Source organism: Macrosteles quadrilineatus, unplaced genomic scaffold (genome assembly GCF_028750875.1).
Source record: "Macrosteles quadrilineatus isolate MER2022 unplaced genomic scaffold, UCM_ALF_1.0 Scaffold_1__1_contigs__length_201487025, whole genome shotgun sequence".
In the NCBI taxonomy this organism is placed as follows: domain Eukaryota; kingdom Metazoa; phylum Arthropoda; class Insecta; order Hemiptera; family Cicadellidae; genus Macrosteles; species Macrosteles quadrilineatus.
Window position 1 is genome coordinate 149,364,890 of NW_026542594.1, and position 23,526 is coordinate 149,388,415.

General features: G+C 34.6%; 1 protein-coding gene across 7 annotated transcripts in view; it reads right to left on the bottom strand.

The window, feature by feature from the left end:
- LOC128987315 (uncharacterized) overlaps nucleotides 1–23,526 on the bottom strand; it is a 168,233-nt gene that overhangs the window by 34,376 nt on the left and 110,331 nt on the right. For all 7 annotated transcript variants that reach the window (XM_054408111.1, XM_054408128.1, XM_054408144.1 and 4 more), the window contains 2 exons: nucleotides 17,601–17,704; nucleotides 2,151–2,513 (listed from right to left, as the gene is read on the bottom strand). In XM_054408111.1, coding sequence (XP_054264086.1) covers nucleotides 2,151–2,513; nucleotides 17,601–17,704 — 467 coding nt within the window. The remainder of the gene's footprint in view (nucleotides 1–2,150; nucleotides 2,514–17,600; nucleotides 17,705–23,526) is intronic.

Genomic DNA, 23,526 nt, shown 5'->3' on the forward strand with positions numbered 1-23,526 from the left:
GGTTGCAAAATTGATTGATATTTTTAACCGACTTCCCCACTACCAACAAAAGGAGGAGGTTCTCAATTTGTCTGTGGCGATGTTTTTTTTTTTTTTTTTCTATGTATGTCCACCAATTTTTCTATGATTCTTTTACCGATTAGCGTGGTTCCACCACCAAAATAACCAGGAGAGTTTCTATTTGGTACCATATATAGCATTATGTTTAAGAAAAATACTTGTTTGGTGAAAAATGCTGAAAACCTCAAATATTCACAATAAATAATAATAACATTCCTACAGCTGTTAGTTAAAACCATTTAAATGAAGCTACAGACAGTTTCTTCATGAAACAGTTGCTTCATATTGATTAATAAACTATTTCTTGCCACGGAGCCTAAATAAGTAACATTGAAAAAAAGCATTTTGTTTTGGTTACTATAAAAAAGGTATTTCAACGTTTGACCTGATATGTGTATGATTCTGTTTTGAGTATTGAATGTTCTGACTTATAAAACATAGTGAATAGCTGTATGATATTGACAATTTAAGGTGTATTGTGAAAACCAAAGCATTCGTAAAAGAGGTCCAAATATAAATTAGATGCAATTATTCCTTAAACGACATAAGAGGTGTAAGATTGCATAATCGTCAATCGTCTTAAAAGTGTTACATATTTTAATTACTAAACATGCATTTGAAGATGTCAAGATGTGGAATGAATGTTTATTAATATTCTTCACTGTCAATCATATTATGCCTGCTTCGGAAATGGGAAGCTGATTTGCAATTTCTGTGACACTTTTGATTGTTTCAAACAGTTTTGCTTATCAAAAAACTTCAAGTAATTAATATATAACAAATTATACAGTCACTAAAAATCATGAAATAATTTATTTTTGTAAAAAAATACAACCGACTTCCAGAGCTCAAAAAAGAATGAAATAATTTCAATAAACTTTTGTATTAGTCAAGCTCAGGTATTTCAAGTCGGCCGGCTTATAACCGGCTCTAACTGCAAAAATATGAATAAAATAAAAGATATTGAGAGTGTATTTTGAAAATCAATAAATTGTAGCTGGATAACATAAATATATAAAAAAAACATACTGAACTGTTTTGTTTATATATATCAAAGGAAGTATTTTCTTGTATTTTATGTTTACTTCAGAATGATTGCATTATGAAAATAACACACACAAATGTTCTATATGAATAGGAAAATAATTTATTTTGATATTATGATAGGGAAAAGAAGCTAGTTTGAAATTAAAACGTTACTTTTCCAAGTTAGAAATATGTAAATACATTATAATCTTTTTGAAGATACTCGTTAATACCACTATAAGATTATAATCACCTTTAGTTATAGATAGTCACTTGCAATGTGGACATCCTCTTTAAATTTTGTATCAAAAATCATCATAGAGCCGCGCCGACTTAAAATACGTGAGTTTGACTAATACAAAAGTTTACTTTATTGAAATTATTTCATTCTTTTTAGAGCATTTGAAGTCGGTTGTATTTTTTTACAAAAATAAATTATTTTATCACTTGATTTCCTTCTGTTTTTGATACTTCTACATATTGACTCCTATTTTGAAAGTAACTTTCAAACCAATTTAAATATGAGTTTTAAAGCCTGTACTACTAAATTTTTCAACAATTTTGCTATGGAATAGTATGCTGTCAAAGTCTTTAGATAAATCCATAAAAATTCCAGCTTCTATGTTTTTCTCATCCATTGATTCAATTTCTGACTCAATGAAAGTGATTAGAGCGGTATTGACAGATTTGTTGACTCCACAGTATACTCGATATTTAAATTATAATCACTTTGGTGTAGCAGCTGTTTGAAATCATCCAAGATGGCCACTAGCCTCCACTGACTAAGTTAAATGTTTTTTTTTAACACTAATAAAAAATATAAAAAAAACAAGAAATGACATAACCCCAAAAGTTATCTAATAATTAAAATTTTACCTTTGCACTTATGTAACAATTACAATATTATCAAATGATGAGTCCTACTTTTACTCATAACAAATTACACTTTCTCTCTGAAAACTCTTGAAATATACACATATGCCTAAAAATCAAGTATGTAATCATAAGAAAAGTAAGACAATAAACTTCTGTTATTTTTTTAAAAAGGTAGGATTTTTACTTACTTTCTGATCCAAGTCTGTCATCTGGTTATGGTTTGGTATTGCAGTGGAGAGTAAATCATTGATGACATCGGCTGGGTCTTTTACAAATTTCACTACATTTCCAAACAGCGATTTCATAAATTCATTCCAAATGTCAAGATACCTCTCATTAGTTATGTCATCAGATGACATACAGTTTTTCATTCCAATAAGAACTTGTTTTACTAAATTAATGTCTTGTTCTTTTTGTGTAATGGAAAATGAAACAATCCCTTTTAAAAATCCCAACGGAGGGTTATTGAAGTTTCGACAGCTGACTTGCAGGATTCCTCTTGAAATTTCTTTTGTACTCCATTTTGAGGGCCGGAAAAGAAATTTTGGAACCTGGGACATAAAAATACCTGTGTTAATTTTCACACATACAGTGCCCCTCATCCCCGCAGTACATGTGGATGATTCAATTCAATTCAATTCAATTCAATTATTTAAGATGGGGACGCCACTATGTGCGTATTTTAACCCAAATATGAGTGAAGGATGAGTGTAGGATGAGTGGCGCGATCTTGTAGTCTTGTTAGTGACTAAGGCCGACATGTTCCTTAGACACAGCTGTTAATTAATAGCCCATACAGCTAATGGCAACTAAGGGACCTACAGTTTATAGTGGAATCCGAACCACATTTTTCCTTGTAATTTACGAATTGGTCTAATTATCAGGATAATACTGCGGATAGTCGTAGTACTCACTAGTGCGGACGTTAATCCACACCAGGGAGCATCGCATCCACAGTGCATCCCTATAAATATCCACAATTCGTGACCTCCCAGTAGCTGGATTACAGGACGACGCCACCCGTCCCAGTCATCCCCTCATCCCCACAGTACATGCAGAAGATGCCCTCCCCCTAACAAAACAACATCACTTATGTTTTATTCCTTTAATAGCAACAGAGCCTATTGTGGTTAAATACAACGGTCTCTAGTTGTGAAATCCATACACCACTTTACTCATTAATATTAATGGTACAGATTAAGCACCTAACATTGGAATTGCATACTTAACATAAGGAACACACTTTAAACCCAAATTCAAATTGTGAACAACAACATTTAATCAAAGAAAAATCAATTATACTAGAAGACCCATGCTGCTCCGCAGCTTTAAAATAAATATGATATCCGAGGAAAACCAAATTTATGATTTTTGATTGAGTAATAAGTATCTGAATCGCTTAAATAAAAACCGATATTTCATTGAAAGTTCTTAGACCAAAATATATAGGATTACAGTCTAACCTTGATATAATGAACCTCAATATAACGAATTCCTTGATATAACGAATTTTTTTTAATCCCCTAGAACTCTCCATAAGACATAATGTATATTTTACCTCTACATAACGAACAAACCATAACAACGACCTTGATTTAACGAATTTTTCGTGATTTCGGCTAAAATAAGACACCTCAATATAACGAATTTATCATTGTCAGAACCTCTACATTGCGAATTTAACCTCTGCATAACGAATTGTCTACGTCTTTCCCTCGATATAACAAATCCCCCACCCAATTATTGTTTTGGGAAAATCTGTTTCTTTATCAAATGAAATGGAAAGGTCACGTCATCGCTTGCGCTAACATTCGTCTGCTCCGTTTTACGTCTTTGTCTGCTGTCGCTGCGCGCGCTATGTTGCAACACTGAAAACTGAACTGATTTCATTCACTGAGGACTGATGACGACGTAATGTTTAGTAAGCTGTGATTGGGCGATATGGGATAACTATGGTGAATTGTACTATTTTTGGATAAAAAGAAAACTAAGAAAGAATATAAAAACAAAACCAAAGAGAAAGAATAGCAACATCGTTATCTTAACATTCCTTTTACGAGTGTTTTTATTATTCTAAAGTTGGCTATGATTATACACTTTTATAATGACTTATCTAATAATTTATTGTTTTCAATACGATTTGTTTCAACTAGCAACACCAATGCTATAGTTAATCATTATTATTGACATTCCTCTGTTGTGATAAATCAGTACTGTACTGTAAGTAGCCTACCGGCCTATCACGAGCAGTAGCTTACAAAACTTTCTACTGTTTTGTTTTGTTCTTTACATGGTTTATGACTACGCAATACAGTGTTTGGGTAGGTTTTAGGAGGGTTAGAACAAGCTGTGATTTTAAACTTACAGTTTTTAACCTGTACCAAGGTCAATGCCATTGTCATGATTGCGCAATATTCAAGATCCCTCCCCTTTATTTTTCCGGATAATTTAGGTTCTACTGTACAATGTAAACACTGTACTGTAAAGTATTGTAATGTAGTCTATGCTACTTTAATTGTATTTTAATGAGGTCAAATCCCGACCTATATTGACCGACGCTGGTTCTGAACCTTGACTTAGCGAAATTCTTGCAAACCTAACCTCTATATAACGAACCTCGTTTTAACAAAATCCTTGATATAACGAATATTCAGTTCGGTCCCTTCAGATTCGTTATACTGAGGTTGGACTGTATATAATTATAACTGGTAAAATACATCTTAAATTGATGTATGAATTCGAAAATTATTTTTTTAGTCAATAAAATATGGTAAACCAATCCAAAACCAAAACATGGTTTCATCATTACTGTTGTAATAATGTAATAGGCAACAGTAGGTAAGTAAGTATATGCCGATGCTTGATGTGAAATTTTTGCGTGCATGACTTCAATTTGCTACCTCAATCATGAAAATCGATCAGGTAGAAGGGATGGTCTTCAAATGGTCCAAAATCGTTTGGTCCAATCTTTATATTGCCGTTCGTTTGGTCCAACAGTTAAAAACTCGTTCGTTTGGTCCAAAAGTACAGGCCAAACTAGAAGTAAAATTTTGCATTGTAGAGTAAACTTGTGAAATATACTGTACGTTTATATTGCCGTTCATTTGGTCCAACAGTTGTAAAACAGTTCGTTTGGTCCAACACATTAATACGAGTTCATTTGGTCCAACACATTAATACGAGTTCATATGGTCCAACACATTAAAACGAGTTCATTTGGTCCAACAGTATAAACTATTGCGTCCCTCACGTTGAAGGCGTTCAAATATCCGCCGTCGTATACAATAATATTAATACAATCTTTGATTAAACATGTCGACTTTCTATGTTTTTAACGTTAAAGTCACCACATTTTGTAGTATTCAAACTAGGGCCTACTAAAGGGTACATAAGCAAACTTAAAGCTCAATTTAAGCTCTATTTAAATTCATTAATATCCGTAAAGTGGTTCAAAATATCAAAATAAAAAACGTGTTCATATATATATATATACAGTATCAGACTAGTATCTATCCGGCACGCGTTGCAGTACTAAAAACTATTAAATGTATACAACAAAATTATAATTTTTATAAAGGCACAACAAATACAAACTCTTTTCTTTTCAATAATTTATTCACGGTTCTCATGGGGAGTAAACATAACATTTTGGGAAGTTTTACAAATAGGATATATCTTCAATGAGAAATTCACTTTATATATTTGTATTATTAACTACATGGTTGCTACAAATACCATGACAAACACACAACAAACACAGATTGAATTTAATATATAGATAAATTAAATAAACCATCTGTTTAACATTAAATGCAAACTCAAAGCAAAGTCAACGTTTATCCACAAATCTAGGGAATTAAAACGCGTTGTTTTAAGATTGACTGGGGATGAAAAGTAAACAGGACACAAACACATTATATAAAAATAAATATATGTATGTGTACATGTATATCAATGCAAACATATCAATTATTTAGAAACATAACAACAACAAATAGGCCACGGAAGGCAGGCGGTTGGGTTGACGACGTGAAGGCGATTATTTGAACGCATTCAATGTGAGGGACGCAATGGTTTATACTTTTGGACCAAACGAACTCGTATTAGAGTGTTGGATAAAACGACCCGATCGAATGGTCCAATGTGAAACGTACAGTATATTTCATAAGTTTACTCCACAATGCAAAATTGTAATTCTGGTTTTGCCTGTACTTTTGGACCAAACGATTTTGGACCAAACGAACTGTTTTACAACTGTTGGACCAAACGATTTTGGACCAAATGAAATACTCCCGGTAGAAGAGCCAAACGAACTCGGGAAAGCGAAACCAAATTTCACTCCCATAAGAAATACATGAGGATCAAATTTTGTTTACGTAAAAGCCGAATGGGATTATAGATAAATAGATGCTGATGCTTGATGGCAAATTTGTGCTTGCATACCTTCAATTTGAGACCTCAATCATGGAAATCGGTCGGGTAGAAGAGCCAAACGAACTCGACAAAGAAAATCCAAATTTAACTCCCATAAGGAATACATGGGGAGCAAATTTAATTTACCTTTAAGCAGAGTGGGATTATCAATAAATATATGCCCATGCTTGCTGGCAAATCTGTGCGTGCATACTTTTAATTTAAGACCTCAATCATGAAAATCGGTCGGGTAGAAGAGCCAAACAAACTCGGAAAAGAGAAACAAAATTTAACTTCCATAAGAAATACCTTGAGAGCAAATTTTGTTTACGTGTAACCTGAGTGGGATTTTAGATAAATACATGCCGATGCTTGATGGAAAATCTGTGCATGCATACTTTCAATTTGAGACCTCAATCATGTTAATCGGTCGGGTAGAAGAGCCAAACGAACTCGGCAAAGAGAAATCAAATTTAACTCCAATAAGAAATACGTGGGGAGCAAATTTCGTTTACATATAAGCCGATTGGGATTATAGATAAATATATGCCGATGCTTGATGGCTAATCTGTGTGTGCATACCATCAATTTGAGACCTCAATCTTAAAAAATCGGTCCGGTAGAAGAGCCAAACGAACTTGGCAAATAGAAACAAAATTTAACTCACATAAGAAATACATGGGGAGCAAATTTCGTTTATATATAAACCGGGTGATACTATAGATAATTATATGCCGATGCTTCATGGCAAATCTGTGCGTGCATACCTTCAATTTGAGACTTCAATTATGAAAATCGGTCGGGTAGAAGAGCCAAACCAACTTGGAATAGAAAAACCAAATTTTTTAAATATATAACACTAGCTTGCCCGACAGACGTCGTCCTGTCCTAATGTGGTTTTATCTCAAATTCTCGTTCATTTTCAAGATGAGCACGTTCGCATGGCTCAATCACGTCCTGGTTAAATTTTGTTCGCTACGCTCACTCACAGGGCCGGTTTAACCCATACGCGAACTACGCGGCCGCATATGGCGCCACGAAAAAGTGGCGCCAAGGTGGCCAACGGAACAATTTTTTTTTTTTACGGGAACAACGTAATTTTGTTTATTTTCGCTCAGAGTCCAAGTATACCACAATAAAGGCATTTATTCTGTTTGTACCAACAGCACTTGAAAAATGTGTATATTTGTACAGCACTACAACTCAAGGACTCAATGCCATTTGCAGTTTCGATTTGTAGTGAGCTGACGCTTGGCAGCGCACGGCACGGCGCCGGTGGGTTTCATTTCACGACTCACTCATACTAACTAGAGATAAGCAAGCGCGCAGCGCCACTTGTCACAACAAGAAACATTCCCCTCCCTTCCTAAGTGGCGCTGATTCGGGTGTTCGCTTAACTCTGAAAAATTCCTAGAACCGGCCCTGCTCACTCACCTTATGGTTGAAGCTCATTCGCTGCGCTCACTTGCCTTCAGGTTAGCTCGTTCGCTACGCTCACTTGCCTTCAGGTTAGATCGTTCGCTACGCTCACTCACCTTCTGGTTGCAAATTAGCTGTTGTCATACATTTGAGCAAATAATAATGCTGCACCCTGTTGGTAAACCTATAAAATTTTTAATGCTACTGAACATCACAGAATCAAATTCTTTAGTTGAACCAGCTGTTAAGATTCTTTAATAACATTTAAATATGAATACTCATGAGGTTAACATGGGAAACTCCAGAGCCACTGGGACGGAGCTCTTTTGACAGATCTGCACCAAACTTCACACAAACCATCCTTGAATAATCTTCTACTAGTGTACACGTTGCTCGAATTCGAGCAATTGCAAAGTATTACAGGAGTTATTTTGAAACGAATAACAGTCATATTTACAATGAGTTCAAAAGAGTCAACTCAAACATTTCCGGTTGGTGTGTAACACAGACCATGTTTATCTTCGTTATTGATAAACCTAAAGCATTCCGGCCGGTTTTCTCCTTCTCAAAATGCCTCGCTGTACAGGCAACACAGGTCATTGATAGAGGGCCAATTGAGAACAAAAAGTCGTTTTGGGGTAGTGTTAGTGTGCATTTATAACTTAATAGTTGAGATTGTCCAGGGTCAGGTGCTGACTTGATGAGTTAAGCCTATTACGCGCCACTGTTCTGTAGCTACGGTCGTTATCACGATTACGCCTCCTGTCTATGTTTCGTTGTCTTCACGTCGTAGGCATTTAAAAGAAAAAAACAACAATTAAACACATTATAGCTACACAAAACAACGATAAATGCACAAATTTGAGATACAACCATACTAACACGATCCGTCTTGGGGGTTATGTTTACACAAACTCAAATACTGTAGTAAATAAATGTACTCAATGCGTTTCATTGGATTGAAAAATAAAATAAATAACAGCAATTAAATTATACAGCTGATCAAAATGTAAACAATTGTGTTCTCCATAAGGATAACATGGGAACTTTCAGAGCCAATGGGGCAGAGGCCAAGGGACCTTTTCAAAAATGTAAGGCCAGTTTGCAAATCTACGCGACACGCTCTTTCCAATGAGACGTCAATGGATAAAATCGGTTGAGAAATGGCGGAGGAGTTCAACCGACAAAGTTTCATGTAGCATATTAATTATATAGATATATATAAATTATAAAATCCAATGTATGTTTGTTTGTATGTTTGTCCTTTATGGACTCCGAAACCGCTCGACAGAATGTAATGAAACTTTCAGGTATTATTAAGCATTATTCAAGGATGGTTTGTGTGAAGTTTGGTGCAGATCCGTCAAAAGGGCTCCGCCCCAGTGGCTATGGAGTTTCCCATGTTAACCTTATGAGTATTCATATTTAAATGGAATTAAAGAATCATAACAGCTGGTTCAACAAAAGAATTTGATCCTGTGATGTAGCATTAAAAATTTAATAGGTTTACCAACAGGGTGCAGCACTATTATTTTTTTAAATTTATGACAACAGCTAATTTGCAACCAAAAGGTGAGTGAGCGTAGCGGACGAGCCAACCTGAAGGCAAGTGAGCGCAGCGAACGAGCTCCAACCTAAAGGTGAGTGAGCTTAGCGAACGAACTTCAACCAGGACATGATTGAGCCATGGGAACGAGCTCATCTTGAAAATGAACGAGCATGTGACATAAAACCACAATAGGACAGGACGACGTCTGTCGGGCCAGCTAGTGCTTAATACAAGATACAAGATACAAGAACTTTATTGTTAGTAAAATACATATGGTACATTAGTATCTCCTAACTCGTCAATTAATCCTAAACATAAACATAATTTAACACAATTTAACTTCTTCACCTTATAACTAGGGGTGTGCGAGTACTCGAATCTTCAAGCTTTTTGGTCGAGCTTTTCATAATTTGGCTCGGCTCGAGGCATTTTGAAAAAGCTCGAAGTTTGAGCCGAGCTTTTAATACTAAGTCAAAACTAAAAAACACTTAATTTGGGTCGTAATTGAAAACAATGTTATCACAATTCTACGTTGTTCATGCATTCGAGGTTTGATAAGCACGAACCTCAGCTCAGTCAAGACGCAATGATTATCGATCGTAATTTTGAGGAGATAGGAAAGAGACAAACTACCACCTATTGCGTTGTCTTTCTAATACAGCTATTCGTATCGTAATATACAACGCAGTGTGAGTGCGTGATTGGCTAGTCGCTATGACAACACATGGTTGCCGTGACAACCTACAGTGCGCACTGAGCACTGCGCCTTGTGTGGGAGGGGAGATTATACCAACAAACTATTTCAGGAATTCTATTTTGGGACGGATGAAAGATAAGGAAAAAACAAAAAGTGGTCACGTGTGCAAATGTAGTGGGCGACACAATAAGGCTGTAAACGAGTATCGTCATGCCGTTGTTCCTTGCCTTGTTTGTTTACTTTTTCAGATTCCTTATCAAACGCCGCTATCTGCTATCTCTCTTTCTCTCTCTCTCTCTCTCTCTCTAACAATGTACTGATTAAACATAGTGTGGTTGACGACTTTTCTACTTTTAAGTTTCCCTGCGGTTATTTTAGTTCAATCAAACCCATAACTAGGGATGGACGAGATTGGATTTTTAGTTCGAGACGAGACGAGACGAGATTTTTTATTTCTCATAAAATTTCGAGACGAGATCGAGACGGGATTTCCCTTTTCATACATAACGGGAAATGCACGTTCAAAATTTTTACCTGATTTTGTAACATTGTTAGATGACTGTTTAAATACAAAAATAATGATAATAGGCAAGAATATTTACAATATTTTATTAAAAAACATCAGCATAATATTTTTTTATTAATCACGCCTAACTTATTAAAAATGCCTACGATTAGGAAACATAGTGATATCAGTTAGGATAGAGTTCAACTTATCCTAAAATAAAATAAATCATAAAATAAAAGCAATATTAATTTTTATAAAATAGTTACTTGTTTTGACTTTTTATAGTAATAAAACATTCCTCACACTGCTTACACTTAACAAAACTTCTCAAATGTTATTAAAGTAATATTATTAAAATAATTAAAGTAATATTTACATTTAAAGAATTAATTAAATAAGAACGCCTTCGCAAAAGAAACGCAACTACAACACGCTCCTGTATTGCGGGTATTGCATTGACTTTCTGCAGGCGTTTTTAATTTTTTTTTTTTTTTTTTTCTCGTCTCAATAAAAATCTCGGCTAAAAAGAAATCTTGTCTCGGGTAACAAGATTTAAAATTTCCCGAAAATTTCCCGAAATTTCGAGACTTGACCATCCCTACCCATAACCTTTCTAATGTTTATCAAAATAATGAATTAATCTGTTTTGTATTTTATTCCCTTTAAACCAACCCCTATTTACCATCTATATTTTATAGAATAAAATGTTTGTTTATAAAGTTTGACTGGCCACACAATTTTGTACCTATTTTATTTTGTTTAAAAGTAACAGTCACTTTGATGGTTATATATATATATATCAATAGGTGGTGCGGGCTGTAATGAATGCTTTTTATTTTCAAAATAAGTAATGAATTATTAATTTTTGATAATACATGGATCATTGAATACCATAATGTGATGTAGTTTCCTATTTGTAACTTGCAAATAATAATAATTGATAGTTAATTCTGGAAAATGAATAATAGTGGTCGCATTCATAAACCTGTTGTCAAAACAGCAACGCAGGTGTAAGGGTTTATTGTTTCAGATGCAAGGGTGTTTCAAGGACAAAGTGTAGGGCCTCCCGGCTTAGGGGGGGAGGGGGGCGGTGAGACTGTGTGAAGGGGAGGAAACTGGTTTTGGCTATTTATTGATTAGTTCCCCGACCCTTCTAGATAACAAAATTGAGTGGCAGTATTAAATCATCGTGTTCTTTATTTCATTGCTTGTTTACTTTGTGTGTTATTCTATTAATTTTAGTGTTTTGGTCTATTTCCTCTATATGTCAATTATATCTTTTTTAATATATAAGTTTACTTTTTACTTGTCTCTCCACCTTTTTGGATCCAAACCAACCATGTTCTTTTTTTGATTAATACGATTCATAAAAATTAAAATATTTTGTGCATGGAAAACAAAAAGAATAATCACGTGTTTTAAAATTTATTTTGTATTTATTTATACAAAAATAGAATTAAATATTCATAGTAGTTACAATATACATCTTGTAATCGACTTGCTAGTTGTTTTGTCGTCATTCAATGTCGCGTTGCTGTTCTGTTATGAAAGACAATCTGATTGTCTCAGTCTGCACTGCATATCTCGTCAGGCCTTCAATCGATATCCTTTTATTTCTTGCATCTTAATTTAGTTCAGTTCAGTTCTTATCGTGATTATCTACTATTTGATGTCTTGACAATTCTCAATGTTTTTAAACATATTAAAATAACATTGTGTTTATTTAAAAATTGACTGAACATTATTATTATTATGCACTTTTTTAAGAAAAAAAGTTTAATAACTTAGATAAGGTGACGCTAGGAAAAGCTCGGCTCGAAAAAGCTCGAGCTCGAAAATTTTTTAAAAAGCTCGGCTCGGCTCGAGGTTGAAAATCACTATTCGCACACCCCTACTTATAACATATTTTAACATTCTATAATTAGTAAATTAAATTCATCTTCAGTCACTAGCCAAAATTCATCTATTGTGAACAAACAGAGCTTGATTAAAACTTTAAGTCATATTAGTTAAGTCATATAAGGCTCTTATTAGACGAGGCAGCCAAGTTGCGCAACCAGCCGGGCAGCCAGTCACCTGTCTGGCTGCCTAGCGTAGCAACCAGTAGAGCAACCACAGGGCAGCCACAAAATTACCAACTAGGCCAGTCTCTTGTTGACAGTGGAACAGTGTTGGTGGAACAGTTCTGTTGGGTAGAGAGGCTGTCAGAATGCGAGATGAATATTTGCTTCTTCTGCTACTCATGAAAAAGAGAAGACGAAGGAAGAGGAGAATGCATATACATCCTATTCTTTCATCAAGAACAAAAAAAGGATTATATTACACCCTTTTTGACGAACTTTGCGCAGATGATAAAAGTTTTTCAATTATTTCCGCATGTCCCAATCAAGTTTTTTGAGTTGTTAGGCCTAATAATAGGCGACTGGCTGCCCAGTGTAATAAGATCCGTAAGCTACACAGGAGCGCGACCAGAACGAGCAGCCAGTGGTTGCCTGTGCGGTCGCCGGGCTCGGCAACCAGCCGGCAGCCAAACAGTGGCTGCGCAACTGGCTGCCCTCTTGTAATAAGCTCCATAAGAACCAATGCCCAGTGACTGGCTGGCTGTGCAACTTGGCTGCCTCGTCTAATAAGGCCCTAAGTTATTAGTCTTGATCAGTTAATACCTGAAAGTTTCGTTACAATCTGTCGAGCGGTTTCTTAGTCCATAAAGGACAAACAAACAAACATACATACATTGGATTATATATATATATATATATACAGGGTGAGTTTTAATTGTCCCCCCCCCCCAACCTTTTTCTACATTTTTTCAAATATCAATCCCAGACCACTTCCAAACATTGTTTGGTAGTAAGTACTTCATTTTGACAAGGTGGTCATTTCCGGCCGCCATCTTGGATGCAAAATATTTTTTTCAAATGTAAAGGTGGGGTTGTGACCCATTATTTCAAACTAGATTTTTACCTTAATTACAATGCCGCAAACGGTTTTTAAAAATCTTGATTCATTCTGAAGTTATGAGGCCTTTTTAAAACTTTATTTTTAGCCCATTTTAACATTGTGCATTTACAAACTAAGACTATAATCTCAAAATAGTGCTAGATAAAGATAAGTATACACTACCAGTTATTGTAAACCTATTTTCACCTGGTTATGACTGAAATATTTTTTTCGGCCGCCATCTTGGATCCGCCATTTTGAAATGGAATAAATTATTTTAAATATGAAGGGTGTGTTGTGACCCATCATTTTGAACTACTTTTTTAAGCTGAACTCAATGCCGCAATCCATTTTTTGTTATCAAGTTTTATTTATGAAACATTGCAATATTTTAGTTAAACATGTTAATATTTCAAAATCAAAATATGAAAATAAAAAATGGACCATGGAATTGAGTTCAGCTTAAAAAAGTAATCCGAAATGATGGGTCACAACACCCCTTTTATATTTAAAATGATTTATCACATTTCAAAATGGCGGATCCAAGATGACGGCCGAAAAAAATACATCATTCATAACCAAGTGGAAATAGGTTGGCAATGACTGGTAGTGTATACTTATCTTTATCTAGCACTATTTTGAGATTATGGTCTTAGTTTGTACAAGCACAATGTTAAAATGGGCTAAAAATAAAGTTTTAAAAAGGCCTCATAACTTCAGAATGAATCAAGATTTTTAAAAACGGTTTGCGGCATTGTAATCAAGGTAAAAATCTAGTTCGAAATAATGGGTCACAACCCCACCTTTACATTTGAAAAAAATATTTTGCATCCAATATGGCAGATCCAAGATGGCGGCCGGAAATGACCACCTTGTCAAAATGAAGTACTTACTACCCAACAATGTTTGGAAGTGGTCTGGGATTGATATTTGAAAAAATGTAGAAAAAAGTTGGGGGGGGGGGACAATTAAAACTCACCCTGTATATAGATATCAATAAAACAATAAGCTGTTTAATTATTAACACATGTTTCGTATGTTTAGATTATGCTTACTGGTAAACCAATTATTGCCATCTATAAAAGTTATTGGTTTTTCTTTTCCGAGTCGGATTATAGGTCTTCTACCCGACCAATTTTCATAATTTTGGCCTTAAACTAAAGGTATGCAAGCACATATTTGTCATCAACCATCATTGTTAATTTATCTGATGTATTACTCAACAAAAAAATATAAATTGGATTTTTTTGATTTTTTTATTTCAATTAAAGATGTAGGCCTATTCCAACAGTTATTACATTACCCTATATGTTTTGGTCTAAAAGCCTTTAGTGAAATACCAGCTTTCATTGATAGCTTCATTGATACCATACACTTCTTGGAAACAATCAAAAAAGGTCACAAAAAGACTCACCCAAGTAAAAACGGCGAAAAACACCGTTTTCAATGTATTTCTTATGGAAAACATGATTTTTTTTTCACCATAAATCATAACAAACACAAACTTTCATAATTATTTGCAAATCTACACAAATTAAGCTTTCCAATGACCCATTAATTAATAAAATCGGTCCAGTAGAACTCTAAATTTAGTTGTACAAAGATTTTTAAAAATGAATTATATATAGAAGTAGATTTCAGCAAAAGCCGTGATTGCGGTAAAGTCCAAAAACTCTCGCTGTAGTTTTTTATCACTTCCATTTGTCATTGAAACTCGTCATCATAAGTGCCTTGACTAATAATAAATACTACTAAGAAAATCGGCGAATTACCTGTATAGGGATAAAAAATAAAAAATATATATATAATGTACAACTTGAGTGGAAAGTGCAATTGCCTCAATCGAGAAACCATTCCAGTCGAGTAAGTATTTCTCTCGAGTGCGTCAATCACTCACTTTGCTCACTAGTTGCACAAATAACTATTGTCAGCTGCTTCAACTGCACAAGTTAGTTCTATGATATTAAATAGCATTAACATGTTTTAAGGTTTACCTACAGGGTGCAGCACTTTTATTTTTTTGCAATTATGACAACAGCTAAATTGAACAAACTAGCAACAAAAAGCTGTGGTACACAATGAGACCTTTACTTTTTTCTATGGTTCAGTGGTGGGTTCTATGGCAGTGGTAGAACAAAAGAACCAAACTATCTTAAACCATGTCCTCACCCATAACTGCAATAAGCATTTTATACTTGTATGCCAACCCCGTACGAAGGACGGGTACTCTGCTAGTAAACAATAAAACGGATGACAATGCCTTAACATTTTTATCTTTCCACACAATATAAAAGGCAAAGCCCTCACTGTTCACTCACTCACTCATCACTAATTCTCCCACTTTCCATTTAGCTAGGAGGCTGAAATTCGGAGACCAATTCTTTGGGCATTAATTAGGAAGTTTTTTTTAACTAAGAAGTTTTTATTCTGATCGGGCTTTCGGGCTCCGCCCCAGTGGCTCTGGAGTTTCACATGTTAACTTCATGATTTTCCATATTTAAAAGGAATGAATGAATCTTAACAGCTGTTTCAATTAAACAAGTTGGTTCTGTTCTATGATGTTAAAAAACATTAAAGTTAAAAGGATTGCCAACAGGGTGCATCACTTTTATTTTTATTTTTTTATTAATGACAACAGCTAATTTGCAACTAAAAGGTGAGTGGGCGTAGCGAACGAATATCAACCTGGAGGTGAGTTAGCATAGCGAACGAGCTAACCTAAAGGCAAGTGAGCGCAGCGAAAGAGCTCCAACCTAAAGGTGAGTGAGCGTAGCGAACGAACTTCAACCAGGACGTGATTGAGCCATGCGAATACTTATGAAGTTAAACGGGGCAAAGCCTGCGGGTACAGCTCGTTAAATAATAAATATAAAATCTTGACCCCTCTATAATTTTGACCCATTACATATTATTCGTAATTACGTTTATTTATAATGGAAAAAAGCTAGGCTCGGTAAAAGCTCGAGGCTCAAGGTCTTTTTCAAAAGCTCGGCTTGATTGAAAATCTGAGGCTCGCACACCTCTATTAAAAATATAAAAAGAAGATAGAGATGAAAATGACAAAAACATTGTTTTTCTTTTTCTTAGTCCTTCGTTTCTTGTTTTTCTTCTTCTATATATTCAACCAATTGGCATGGTTACTTATCACCTAATCATAAGCTACTAGTTCTGTTTTCATGAGTTTTGAGCTAATGAAATCTATTGTGACAGCGCACAGCAGACAGATGTGTAGGAGTAGACGATTGTCAGCGGAAGCGTTGATCGAGCTATCAATCGATGTTTCTCTGTTCTGCTTCCACTGTGATGTCTCAAAAATAATAAAATACAAGCCTACTGTGTATCAATATTTGGTGGAAACATTTGAATATACAACGAACTTAAACATACTAGGATAAAGGCCTTTTCACACCGGCATACTAGACGTCCCAAGCTTTTCGGACGTCCAGTATGTGGTCCTTCCACTCCGCACAGAAACTTCCAAAGCATCCACTTGTTCATTAGTAGTCAGAACAGTAACACCCTCACTACTACTACTAGTGTATTAATATTAGTGTTAATAGTGCATATTGTTAACTGTGCAAAAATGTCTCATCCTCAAGTTCCTTGGAGTGTTTTCCGTCCCATGGATTAACATGGATGGAACTGAGTGATAGTGATAGTGATGACGACCTAGTATCGTTATACTCAAAAAGGAGTAGGTGGATTCATCCCATTAATAAAAAATTCAGAGTTTTGGAAAGAACCATCAGTTGATACATGACTGCAAATGATGCCGCGGGAGTGGAGCACGTGGTTTTGAAGTGTTCACTGCGCATGCGCTAGGCCATTTACACAATGGTCATTTCAGAAAAATCGCTCTCCGAGCAATTCACAGGGGACAGTCGCTGACGTAATGGAGGTGCAGTGTGAACGGTCTCATATGATAGCATGGGCCGCAATTTGTTGAAACAAAAACTTACCGGACGTCCAGGACGCTGGTGTGAAAAGGGCTTTTCTTACTTGGATTTAAGTCTGTTTTCTTTTATCTTTTTTTTTGTTGACCTGTATTGAAAAAGAAATGAATAATAGGAAACCTTTTATTCTAAAATTATGTTTAAGCTAAATCACTTTACCTCATGTTTCAAGTTACATTTATGATTGTCACTTTTTGGGACGGAACTCCTCAGGAAATTGAGACAGAAACCATGAAATGGTTCACCAAGCTTCACAATTTCATCTAAAACAACACATTGAAATAAACATAGAAGCAGAAGCCATAACTAACAAACATAAATTAAATTACCTTACATTTTTTTAAGTCCCTTGGGCTCTGCCCTAGTGGCTTTTAAAGTTCCCATGTTATCCTTATGGAGAACATATTTGTTTACATTATGATCAGCTGGATAATTTAATTGCTGTTAATATTTTAGTTTCAATTTAAGGAGAAACATGTCCTACAAACATTTACTGACTTGGTTGAAATTAAATATTTACCATTTGAATTTGGGTTGGCGTAAATATTACAATGGAATACTAAAAAGAAAACTGAATCAACACTGTGCTGCATAATCATTTAAAGAACCGATTTGCAAACTATGGAAACATGGGAAAGTCATAAAACACTACAAAGTAGAAGAAATAGAAATAATGTTTTTTTTTTATTAATAATCATTAATATGGACAACCTTATGTGGCTATGAGTGGGAAACATTTGTAAAAGACACTAAAAAACAAGATCAGCTTTAGAAAAATTATAAGATATTTACAAGAAATTTTGATTGTATCGAACTGTTATGTACATCATGAGTATTTCCATAATCTTTGAGTCGATTTTTTTAACGTCATCGGAAATTATGACTTTTTAAAATAACGCCTGTAATACTTTGCAATTGCTCTAATTCGAGCAAAAGGTACATTAGTTATATTTAAAAAGGGAATAAATGTGATATTTTAAAGAAGACATTTTAGTGTAAATTCAATCAGGGAAATGGAAATTCGCTTAGTCTGCAGGTTTGCTGCAGTGGGGGTATTTTACTATAAATTTTTTTGCTTGCTGTCTTGTCCGTTAAAAATTTTTCAATCGATATTAAACCAACTTCCCAATGAGCTAGAGACTTGAAACTTGAAACATAGCTCAAAAATGGATGACAATGCAATATTAAATTACTAGCAGAGTACCCTTCCTTCGTACGGGGTTGGCATATAAGTTTAAATTGCTTATTGCAGTTATACTCAAGCTTTGCGTTTGCAATGGGGGAGGACAAAGTTTGATAAAATTTGCTTCTTTAAATTGACGGTATAGGTACTATGGTATTACACATCTACCATAGCCATAATGTTCCTCTTGACCTTAACAATAAAGAAAAATAAAGTATTACAAACATAAAAAATCACAAATTATTCATGACATTAAACATATAAACATAACTGTAAACAATCCTACTTTGACAGTTCTCATTGCATATCACAGTTGTTTGTTGCTGCTTAGTTCAAATTAGCTGTTTACATAAATGCAAAAAAAATATAGTGCTGCACCCTGTTGGTAAATCTTATAACTTTTTAATGCTTTTGTATATCATAGAACCAACTTTTTTAGTTGAAACAGCTGACTAAATTCTTTAATTCTCTTTAAATATGAACGAGCTGTTGGCCCGTCCTACGTACGGGAATCGAGTAGTCAATTAAAACGGAATAGTTCAGAACATCTAGTTTACACGCACAGTGACAAATTCTGGCAGTTTTAATGGAGGCCAACTGCCCCCAAAACAACCTAATTAACAATTAATTGTTATTTTTAATTGTTGACCTTATTAACAAATGTCACGTGACTACCTATTTCTTCCATCCGATTATATACCTAAAATATAGCGATATGCATTTTAAATTCGATAATTTTACTTTAAAATAGCAGTTGCGTCGATTTGAAAAGACTTGAAGTGAGATTGGAGACCGATTCACACACACTGGTATTGAGTAGAGTTGCTACAATTGCATATACCACTTATATATATACTTACCGCACCTTTACCTCCGTGACCACAGACTGACACCTTATGAGGATTCTGGCCACCCATTTCTCTTCCATCCCCTGTCTCTTCTAATTTAGATCCCGGTCTGAGGATTTATTTCATAACTTGGTCTTTCCACTTAATTCTTGGTCTTCCAAGTGGTCTTTTATCTTGTGGTACTATGGAATATACTTTTAAAAGTTGATTTATCTCCTATCCACCACGCATAGCCTGCCCATCCGCGCCTTTTACTTCTGGAAAGCACCCCTATATCTGGGTGTTTACACATTTCTCTTAGCTCTCTGTTTGTTTTTATCTCGACCTCCGTTATCTTGAACTGGTTAGTATATTTTGTTTGCACTTTTCAATACTACGGGGAGAGTTATGGTATGGTATGAGTCGACTTTGGTTTCTACTGCACCTTGCAGCTCATTAGACAGTTTTATAGAGACCTACACCACATGACGCTCTCATTACTAACCAAAATTATAGTATGACTCACATACATTCGGACATACAGAAAAAGAAGTATCAACACGTAAACCACTTAACTATATCTTAAACGATTAAGCAATAAATTAAAAAAAAAAGATTTCCCAAATACGAGATGAAATTTCCATGGCATAAACTAAGTAACTTACTTACACAGTTTGCATTTACGACAAAACTTGATTAAACTGTTTGAAATGTATAGATCAAAATAACACATTTCCTGATAAAGCAGATCCTTCACGGTAGAAAAAAAACTAAATTTTAAAGTGAAATAGTATGCAGGCCAACACCGAAGAACAATATTTTTGTATACAAACAACTTGTAACATAAACATTTCAATGACAGTTTATAACCAGCTGTTAGTTTAACCAGCACTGAAAATACTTTGAATTGCTAGCGTCGGCTGCTAGACTTTTTAAAAATTGAAACTTAATTTCTAAAAAACTGAAACCCTAAATTAAAATTATGGCTTCGACATTCCCTAGTTCTCAAAATTATCTTTCTTTCAACACAAAAATCATGAAAATCGGTCAAGTGGTTGATTCAGAATCTTGAAATAAAAAAACCCTGTTTCGTTTTAATATTATAGATACTCATAAGGTTAACATGGGGAACTACAGAGCCACTGGGGCGGAGCCCGAAGGGATTTTTGAGATAAGAATATGCCTTATGTTAATCGGGAATGTGAGCTATCATCATGCCAAATTTCAGCCCAATCCATCCAGTGGTTTATGCGTGATTGACCTTCAAACACACAAACAAACAAACAAACAAACAAACAAACAAACTTTCACATTTATAATATTAGTAAGATTTTATTTTCATATTTCTATTGGGATACGCCCCATGGGCTTATTTTTGTTAGCTTGCTTTCTTGTCCAATACAAATTTTGCAATTGATTTTACACTAACTTCCTGATGAGCTAGAGACTTATAACTTACTTCCTGATGAGCTGGGGACTTTAAACTTGAAACATAGCTCAAAAATGGATGACAATGCAATATTAAATCATTTTATTTCCATATTTCCCTTGGGATACACCCCATGAGCCTTCCATAGTTTCAATGTTTGTTTACATTTTAGAAGCATGTAAATAGTCAAGTATATCACTTTATTGATAGTCCTGGACCTGACTAGGGTTCTGTGTGCATGTCGTGATAGAGAATTTTGCTTTTGCATTTCAATATAGGTGTATTAGGAAGTGTTTTCCACTCGGGTGTCAAGTTCGCACCTGGTACGTTTTCGGGCTATGACATCATCAAGATGGTGGCTCGGCAATTTTTAAATGTGTATATTTCGCAAACCGTTTAACGGATCGAGATGATTCTAAGATATTTTTACAAGCTATCTTTTTTGTATTTACACATTTGTTGTAAACTTAATATTTACCGCACAATATTGAAAAACGTTGTTTTTATTGTTATTATATTTATTGTTTTGCTTATAACTTCTTAACCGCTGATAAAATCAAATACCACCCGTTGCAAAAGTTGCAGATAATTCTATACCCTTTCCAATGATACCAAACAATATGTGATTAGACCTAAAAATAAAGCAAAGAGATTGAATAAACCGTAAAAAACACTGAAAGTGGTGTACGGTCCGGGAAAGATTTAGTCCTGGACATGACTAGGGTTCTGTGTGCATGTCGTGTATAGAGAATTTTGCTTTTGCATTTCAATATAGGTGTCTTAGGAAGTGTTTTCCACTCGGGCGTCAAGTCCGCGCCTGTTACGTTTTCCAGCTATGACGTCATCAAAATGGCGGCTAGGGCAATTTTTAAATGCGTATATTTCGCATACCGTTTAACGGATCGGGATGATTCTTTTTTGGTTTGAAAGATAATTTTACAGGAAATGTTTTTTGTATTTACACTTTTGTTGTCAACTTAATATTTATCTCACTATATTAAAAAACGTGGTTTTTAATATCATTGTTTTTGAATTTTTCCTCATAACTTGTTAAACGCTTATAGAATAATATAACTACCCATTACAAAAGTTGTAGATAATTTTATGCCCTTACCAACGATACCATACGATTAATGTTTGAAACTAAAATAAAAGCCAAGAGATTAAATAAACCGTTAACTAACACTTGACATGGTAGAATGTCCGGAAAATATTGCGGCTGGAACAATTCTTCAAATGCGTATATTCCGCATACTGGTTAACGGACCGGGACGATTCTATTTTTGTTTGTAAGATATTTTTTAAGTCTATCTTTTTTCTATTTACACTTTTGTTGTTAACCTACTATTTATCCCACAATATTAATAAATGTACATTTAATTGTTGTTTTTATTTTACTTTTGCTTATAACTTTTTGACAAATAGTAGGTTAACAACAAAGGTGTAAATACAAAAAAGATAGGCTTAAAAAATATCTTACAAACAAAAAAAGAATCATCCCGGTTCGTTAACCAGTATGCAAAATATACGCATTTGAAGAATTGTTCCAGCCTCAATATTTTCTGGACTTTCTACCATGTTAAGTGTTAGTTAACGGTTTATTTAATCTCTTGGCTTTTATTTTAGTTTCAAACATTAATTGTTTGGTATCGTTGGAAAGGGCATAAAATTATCTACAACTTTTGTAATGGGTAGTTATTTCATTCTATAAGCGTTTAACAAGTTATGAGGAAAAATTCAAAAACAATGATTTTAAAAACCACGTTTTATAATATAGTAAGATAAATATTAAGTTGACAACAAAAGTGTAAATACAAAAACATTTCCTGTAAAATTATCTTTCAAACAAAAAAAGAATCATCCCTATCCGTTAAACGGTATGCGAAATATACGCATTTAAAAATTGCCCTAGCCGCCATTTTGATGAAGTCATAGCTGGAAAACGTAACAGGCGCGGACTTGACGCCCGAGTGGAAAACACTTCCTAAGACACCTATATTGAAATGCAAAAGCAAAATTCTCTATACACGACATGCACACAGAACCCTAGTCATGACCAGGACTAAATCTTTCCCGGAACGTACACCACTTTCAGTGTTTTTTACGGTTTATTCAATCTCTTTGCTTTATTTTTAGGTCTAATCACATATTGTTTGGTATCATTGGAAAGGGTATAGAATTATCTGCAACTTTTGCAACGGGTGGTATTTGATTTTATCAGCGGTTAAGAAGTTATAAGCAAAACAATAAATATAATAACAATAAAAACGTTTTTCAATATTGTGCGGTAAATATTAAGTTTACAACAAATGTGTAAATACAAAAAAGATAGCTTGTAAAAATATCTTTTAAACAAAAAAAGAATCATCCCGATCTGTTATACGGTTTGAGAAATATACGCATTTAAAAATTGCCGAGCCGCCATCTTGATGACGTCATAGCTCGAAAACGTACCAGGTGCGAACTTGACACCCGAGTGGAAAACACTTCCTAATACACTGTTATTGAAATGCAAAAGCAAAATTCTCTATACACGACAAGCACACAGAACCCTAGTCAGGTCCTTGACTATGAAGTCAGCTGTAAATACTTCAATTTGACAGTTCTAAGAGCAGAGGTTAAGAGGTACAGGTTTTGCTACAAATT